The following is an 8,528-nucleotide window of genomic DNA, read 5'->3' on the forward strand; positions in this document are numbered from 1 at the left end:
GTTAAAATGCATTGTAACTAACGATAATGAACTAATTATCTTCAAGAGTAATGTGAAAACTATTTTCTAATTTGAAAATGTTTTCTTCTTTCCTTTGTACTTGGTAGAAATAACTAGCAACAAAGAAGGAAAATATTTCTGCATTAGTAGAACCTGTTACCCAGTCATATAACTGCTAATTCTGCGGCTACTTAATTTTAAGTTAAAAAAGCTTTGTACCATGTTATGTTCTTATAGGATGGTGAGAGTCACAGCAATGAGACCAAGTAATCTGATTATTAACTTCATCAAAATAAAACTATGAAATACAGAACCTAAATCTCACTTCATAGACTTCATAGACATTTTTTTAGAAATATGCGTTAGTGCTAAACTAGAGTTTTCTGGAAAGATGTACTAAAAACAAACAAACAAAAAACAAACATTCTAAAATGAAGCAATTCTTATAGATTTTGTGACTAGTGTCTTAGACTTAGCCAATGTAATTATAGACTGTCTTCCCCAATGTTTCTCCCAATGTACAGGTTTTCTTCATGGTTATATTTAACTTCAGTAAAATTTTAGTGTTCATACAACTAAATAATAGTATAATTACCTGAAGATTTATAATAAAATTGGTTAAAAAAAAAAAAAAAAAGGGTAAAGAGAAAAAGATAGAGAGAACAATGCTCCTATTGGGTAGTCTGAACCACCAAATTGGTAAAATTAATATTCTGAAATATCCTTTAAATTAATTATTAATACATTTGTGAAAAAATATGCTAGTTCCCTCAAATGTTAATATAGGCTTTGTAGACTACTGTCTTTAATTTACAGGTAAGATAATAGAGAACAAATACTTGCTTGTTTTTACTTTCTTAAATGGTGTTTCAAATTAGCTTGAGAAAGAATATTCTGTACAATAAAATTAATACTTGTACCTGCAGATTAGATTTTTATTTTATTTTATTTTATTTTATTTTATTTTATTTTATTTTATTTTATTTTATTTTATTTTATTTTATTTTATTTTATTTTATTTTATTTTATTTTATATTTTATTTTATTTTATTTATTTTATTTTATTTTATTTTATTTTATTTTATTTTATTTTATTTTATTTTATTTTATTTTATTTTATTTTATTTTATTTTTCTTTATTTTATTTTTAAATATTTTTAAATATGTGTAGCACCAGATATTTTGAACATTGTTTATTTCTTTTAAGGGAACACATGGAGGTAAAAGGAGCAAAATATATCCCTTTGATAACAGAGTCTATTTTCAAAAGAATACTTAGAGAACCTTGTTTTCTCTTCAGAGATTTTTAGTTTACTTTGAGGAGTAACTTTAACTGAATCCACGACAAGCAAACTATTAAGCAAGAAAATGGTGTCTACCCATTTTCAGTTACAGTATCTGTTCATCCATAATTTAGAATGGAAAGAGCCCTTTGTGTTGAAAGGTGATCTGTTTAGCAAAATGCATTTGATGCTGAGCGTACTGAAAGAGCTGTCCTCCTGTGTGTGTATATGTGCATAGATCTGTAGACAGTGTATTGAATTTATATATGTAAGCTCTAGACAAAGTATTAAATGTTATATTTATACATGCATTCCTGTCTGTACATCTGATTTGACTATGACCAAAACACAGACATAATATTCCAGTGCTACAAAGATGCGGAAAAATTTAAAGTCACCATCCCTGGCAGTCATAGTTTGTAATGTTTATCACAGAGATTATAAAACAGATTTATTGCTTTTCAGAAAGCAGAAAAAGTTATTTTACTCTAAAACTTTGCATAAACTTTGTCTTTGGTGGACCTGAAGAGCAAAAACATCCTTAGAGAGAGAAAAAAAAGGTTCATCAAAAGTAGTTTGATCCTTGCCTCAGTTAACCAACATAATTCTTTTCTAGTAAAAGTGAGAAAGATGTAATTGATATTAAAAATGTAATTTAAAATTATGTTTTTGAATGTATACAATCCAGACTCTTACAGCTGGCATACCATTGCCGTTGCTGGAGAAAATAAATAAACAAATAAATAAATAAAGACACTTAAATTCAATTATTTTTCTATTTATATGAAACTTAGGCTGTGTTTCAGCAGGACCAATTGCTTAGAAAATTAGATGATAAGAAAGCATTGTGTGGAAGAGATTATTTGTTTGAAATTAAAACCAATTCAGTCGAATGAATGCTATTTTTTTTTCTTCTTTACAGCTTAAGCACGTTCTTTCTGAATATGAGCAAATATTCTATTTTTGCTTCACTGAAAGTATTTGTTTTGCTTTTGTTTGTTTATTATTTTGTCAAGTAGATTGTATCAATTATTTCTACATTATCTAGATACTTAAGAGCTAGCACTGCACCACTGCACCTTTTGAAACATCTCTACTACTCGCTGAGTATTAAGAAAAAAAAAAAAACAGCAACAACAAAAAAACTTGTATAAATAAATATGTTAACATATGCACAGATATGTTATTGCAGTTTCAGCAGTCTGTACTGAAGACAAGTTTTTGAAAACCTGAGTTTATATCAGCAACCAACTACACTATTACGTGGACCTTCCTTACTGCTTTCAAGCTGTTTATTTCTGTGAAAATAAAACAAAGAAACAAGCAAAACAGGCATGGTATTTCACACCCTTAAATGCAGACACACAGATAACCTGAATCAGCATCAGCATGAGTCTGTTTTTTCCACCTGTACATTCTCCCAAATGTAAAATACTGTCCATTATACATAAATTTCAGTAGCACAGTGAGATCCTCTGATATAACTTTTCAGTGTGTAAAGGAAACTTTTACTCCCACTGAAACAAATATTAATTAACTTTCAATAGGAAATCAGTGTCATATATGTCTATCACGTATAAACAAAATTTGCAAGGAATCTCATCTAGAAACAATTAGCAAACTAATAGCTTTTATAGAACATAATCATCTATTGTGTATTCCCACTGTGAATCACAAGATGACTGTGTCACTAGTTTCAGCAGAAAACCTGTCTGCACATCTCTATAACATAATGCTTAATGTACGAAGAACTACAGAAATGTGAGCAACACCAATGCCTCTGGATCTGTCTTTAATGTCTCTGCTGTCTTTCTGTGGTGCTGAAACGTGCATCACCGTGCAATGTTCTCGTCTTTTCTCCTTGTTTCTTGGATGTGCATGTTAAGAGCTTTGCATTGATTAGTCACTGTACTGGTTTTGGCTGGGATGGAATTAATATTCTTCATGCTGTATTTTGTATCTGTAATTAAAATAGTATTAATAGCAGACCAATGTTTTAGTTCTTGCTGAGCAGTGCTTACATGGAGTCAAGGACCTTTCTGCTTTCTGCTTCTCCTGCTGCCCTGACAGTGAGGCAGCTGGGGCTGCACCAGAGGGGACACAAACATGACAGCTGACCCAAAGTGATCAAAGGGATATTTCATACTGTATGATGTTATGATCACCAATAAAATCTGGGGTAAAGAAGGAGGAAGGGGGTGGGGGGTGGATGTTCATGGTGATGACTTCTATCTTCCATGGTAATTGTTGTGAGTGAAAGCTTTGCATTCCTAGAAGTGGCTGAATATCTTCCCACTGATGGGAGGTAGTGAAAGAAATTGTTGTTTTGCTTTGCTTGCATGCACAACTTTACTTATTAAACTGTCTTTACCTCATAACTTTTCTCACTTTTACCCTTCTGATTCTCTTCCTCATTGTGGGGGAAATGACCAAGTGACCAATGGCTGTGTGGGACTCAGCTGCCAACTGGATGTAAACAACAACCACACAAAACCAGGACATGCACCCAGTGACCTGAACATGTGCTACTTTTTTTTTTTTTCTTTTCTTTGGAGTGGAATATTCTTTCAGCCTGTAATTTAGTTTATCTTGACAGTGCCTTGAAAGCTCTAGAATTTATATCTGTACATTCTCTAGTAAAGTCCTACACACATATGGCCTCAAGTGCAACATATGCTGATATAATATCAAATTTTTGGTTTAAAATATTTTATCAGTTCATGCAAATATATATCTGCTCTACAACAGGTATCACTTCATAGAAGCTTGTAAACAGCAATAAGGCGCTGTAGTGAGTTAGGCAACATATTCAGACTGACAGTTTGCCTTTTGTTTGGGTGAATGAGAAACTTAAAGACAATTAGCAGTGAAAGATAATTACCTTAACTAGGGAATTACTGATCTGACAGTCCTATCTTTTAGGACCATGCATCATATTTCAAATGAAATGTTTTGCCCTGCACCTCCAAGCAATCAATTAATGTAAATTATCTGCAATATATTAGTAGCACAAACTTTCCTCAGGAACACATTTACTTAGATTATTCTCCCCCAAGAGAGGGAGGTTTTGTGTTTAAAGGGGAAAAAAAAAAAGCCATAAATAAATAAACACAATAGAAATTTTCTAGAAAAATTATCATTTTCTTTTTGTTCTTTTCAGGATTTGCGGATGTTGGTCAACGCTTGCCTGAACATGAGCTGGCAGTGTGCACAGGTGGCCAAGAACTCCAATGGCATCATGGCTTGTATCAGGAATAATGCAACCTGCAGGGCCAGGGAGGTGATCATCTTCCTGTACTCTGCTCTGGTGAGGCCACACCTTGAGTACGGTGTTCAGTTTTGGGCCCCACACTTTAAGGAAGACATTGAGGCCCTGGAGCACGTCCAGAGAAGGGCTATGAAGCTGGTGAAGAGTCTGGAACACAAGTCGTATGAGCAGTGGCTGAGGGAACTGCGGTTGTTTAGTCTGCAGAAGAGGAGGCTCCGGGGAGACATTATTGCTCTTTACAGCTATCTGAAAGGAAGTTGTTGGGAGCTGGGGGTCAGCCTCTTCTCACAGGTAACTAGTGATAGGACTAGAGGGAATGGCCTCAAGTTGTGCCAAGGGAGGTTTAGGTTGGAAGTATCTTCTCAGAAGGAGTAGTCAGGCATTGGAATGGGTTGCCCAGGGAGGTGATGGAGTCACTGGCTCTGGGGGTGTTTAACGAAAGGTTGGATGTGATGCTTAGGGACATGGTTTAGTGGGTGATATTGGTGGGTAGGGGGACGGTTGGACTGGATGATCTTGGAGGTCTGTTCCAACCTTAATGATTCCATGATTCTATAATTCTGTGTATTTTATATTCATATATAAAGACATAAAACTATTAGAGAGTGTCCAAAGGAAGGCTATGAAGGGTCTAAAGTGCAAGGCATATGAGAAGTGGCTGAAGTCACTTGGATTGTTCACTTTATAGAAGAGTAGATTGAGGGGAGACCTCATGGGGGCCTGTGGCTTCCTCACCAGTAGAGCGGAGGGGCAGGTGCTGGTCTATTCTCTCTGGTGACATCTACAGAACCCGAGGGAATGTTATGGAACTGTGACAGCGGAGGTTCAGGCTGGTTATTAGAAAACAGTATTTCATTGACAGAATGTTCAGGTAGTCAGGCATTGGAACAGGCTCCCCAGGGAAGTGATCATGGCAGCAAGCCTGTCAGAGTTCAAGAAATATTTCCACAATGCTGTCTGTTATATGGTCTGATTATTGTGAGGTCCTGTGTGGAGCCAGGAGCTGGACCTGGTGTTCCTCATGGGTCCCTTCCAGCTCAGGATATTCTATAATTCTATGATATTTCCATGTGAATAGTTGTAATCATAATATAAAACCTTCTATATTTTTCATCAGCCTCTAGTTAGATTTTAAATGTTAGCCTCTTGTAGCAACTGTACCTTATTAATTTCAAAGAAAAATATTTGTGTCAATGAAAATTCATGCATGCAAATGTAAATTAATTATGCTTGAATTACAAATAATAACCATTAATAATAACCATTAGTGAATTTTGCCAAACTGTTCTGTTTTTACTGAAGTTATTATTATTATTATTATTATTTTTTTTTTTTCTGCCTAAGCTGTTGAAGAAGATCCCTGCTCAGGCAAGCCAGCCTTCTGGTCCTCCTGCTTGACTTCTGACATTTTGGATTTGCCTGTATCTGTGCTCTTAGGAAGTGGTAATTGAAAACTGACCAGCATTGATGGACTCCAAAAACTTTAAAAGCAGTTTAACTGGGGACCTCACTAACTAGTTCCCTGAGCAGGCTGTAGTATGACTTCCCCAAATCCAGGGCTGAAGTTTTGATGGCAATTTTCATCCTATCACACAAAATTTTAAACTTGACTGTTTTAATGGTCACTATGAAAATTATGTTCGAATTACAAATAATAACCATTAGTGAATTTTGACCAAGTGTTCTCTGTCGTTACTGAAGTTAAAGAAATTTACAGTTTATGCACGATATTGTTCACATGAAAGAAAACCTAGCTGTCTGGAATATGTTTAGTGCACCATTGTTAGTGAAACTAGCTCCAAATAAGAAAACCATGATGAGAATATACTTAAGGCATCTGTCTATGAATACAAAGTTATGGAGTATAGGGGTATTTGCACTCTGGAATCCTACTGCAAGTTGCTTACCCACAGAAAAGTACGTAGGTATATTGTTATTCAGGCTGGAAGGTCTAAATCAACTGGAAGCTCCAAATACTGCTTGGTACAGAGACAGATGTGTCATCAGCAGACTAGTCCACGTGTTCCATGAGACTATCAGCCTTATTTCTTGAATGAAAGCCACATAACACATATCTTTTCAGGATTTTCTTCCTTCCTAAAAAATTATAAATATACCAAGCAGAAATTCGGGGCTGTAGAGTCTCCTTAATGTCTATACTTTATTTTATTTTATTTTATTTTATTTTATTTTATTTTATTTTATTTTATTTTATTTTATTTTATTTTATTTTATTTTATTTTATTTTATTTTATTTTATTTTATTTTATTTTATTTTATTTTATTTTATTATTTTATTCTATTTATTTTATTTTATTTTATATTACATTTATGTATTTATTTTTATGGGAATCTAGACCAGATTTTACATCATAAAGAAACCACTCAGAAGTTGATATATAATTGAACATTATTTAACTGTTAAAATAAAAATTATCAAATAAATGACTACTGTACAACATGTAACTATGAAAAATCAGAATTTGAAAAAAAAATAATAAAAGTATCCTATAATCACTAGAGATATTTTGAAATCATTTTGAAATATTCACAAATAATAAAAAATCATTCAGTCCAAGGAAAATTTTATTGAAACATAATCCATTTTTTTTTTGAGGAAATATTTAAGCCCAGATAGCAGTAAACCTCTTAATCTCTAACCCTTTTTTATACCACATTCACATGCACATTTTCCTCCCCTGAGTAATTATAAATGCATTTGTCATTCAAGTTCTATTTCCTTTATTTTTGATATTACTGGGAGAAGGAGAAGAAAGAGAAAAAAAAAATCAAAGTCAAATGTTCCATTTAAAAAGGGTGGATGAAATAAACATATTGAAAAATAATTAAAAAAAAATGGCTTCAGTTTCTGAGAAAGCATATTGATGTGCTTTTTATATACTGTACTTCCTACTTTTGTTACAAGAGCTGTATAGACATTTCACACTAATCAATAGCGGAGTATTGATCCAAATGGTAGTATGACCTCCCATCAATGAGGAGAAGTATATTATGGAACATGCTATACTTCTGCAAGCACACCTTTTTTTTTTGTTTTTGTTATGCTATCATAAAATGTATAGTCAGGTATTATTATCTATAATCCTTGCTTTCTATACTGCTACTATTAAATAAGAAAAAGATTTAAAATAAACTTTACAGAATGCAACATAAATATGCCATCAAGAAACTATACTCTAGATAATATATTCAAAGCTCTGTCTGTGTATAATAAAGTTCTTTATGCTAGACATCCAAGCTTCCTATTAACATTCTTGTGCTGAAAAAGAAAGTTAACAGCTCATTCTCCTTTACATACTGTAGTATCCTTCTTATGTTAACTGTTTTGTAAATGAAAGCATTTTAAAAACCATTTCCATAATGGATTTATTTGTCAAGCATTTTTGTCAACATTGGTTGACTCATGATCCATGTGATGCACAGACTCAATAAATAATATAAGTTATGCCTCCATCTCACTGTAATTGCACTGAAAATTGACTCTGCTTTGCTTGTATATGTTATTGCATTTATAATAGAAAAACTCACAATAATTTTATTCTAGGCAGAGCACTTAGGACTGAAAAAAAAAAAAAAAGAGGAAAGAAAAAGCATGTGGAAACAGACATACTACAACAAGTACTAAGTAATTCACAAGAGGTTATAAAAAGAATAGGGTCAGAATCATTGACAAAATGAAAGTCTGCTGACTCCTACTGCATGGTGCTAACAGATAAAATGTGATGCCTCACAATTTTGATGGATGTGATTTTGATTATTTTAGTAAGAAACAGAGTAAACTAAGATATTATTCTTTCAGTAATATCTTAGTAATACTCTGCTCAGTTTTGTAATTAAAATGTTTATTCGTAATACACCAAGACCAGGAGATAAAAATCTCATGAAGATGTTCTTAAAATATACTGAAAAATCTTTAAGATCTAGTTCAACTCCCTCCTTGACTAAAAGTTAGCATG

The 8,528-nt window shown here is 33.1% G+C and overlaps 1 protein-coding gene across 1 annotated transcript in view; it reads left to right on the forward strand.

Moving 5' to 3' along the window:
* The window catches only part of LOC308186196 (uncharacterized protein), a 6,620-nt gene extending 321 nt beyond the window's left edge, over nucleotides 1–6,299 (forward strand). The window contains exons 2-3 of the mRNA XM_080575234.1: nucleotides 4,444–4,842; nucleotides 5,896–6,299. Of these exons, the coding sequence (XP_080431360.1) occupies nucleotides 4,444–4,842; nucleotides 5,896–5,949 (453 nt within the window). The 3' untranslated portion in view covers nucleotides 5,950–6,299. The remainder of the gene's footprint in view (nucleotides 1–4,443; nucleotides 4,843–5,895) is intronic.
* Nucleotides 6,300–8,528: the final 2,229 nt, after the last annotated feature.

Source organism: Anser brachyrhynchus (genome assembly GCF_964034855.1).
Source record: "Anser brachyrhynchus genome assembly, chromosome: Z".
Classification (NCBI taxonomy): domain Eukaryota; kingdom Metazoa; phylum Chordata; class Aves; order Anseriformes; family Anatidae; genus Anser; species Anser brachyrhynchus.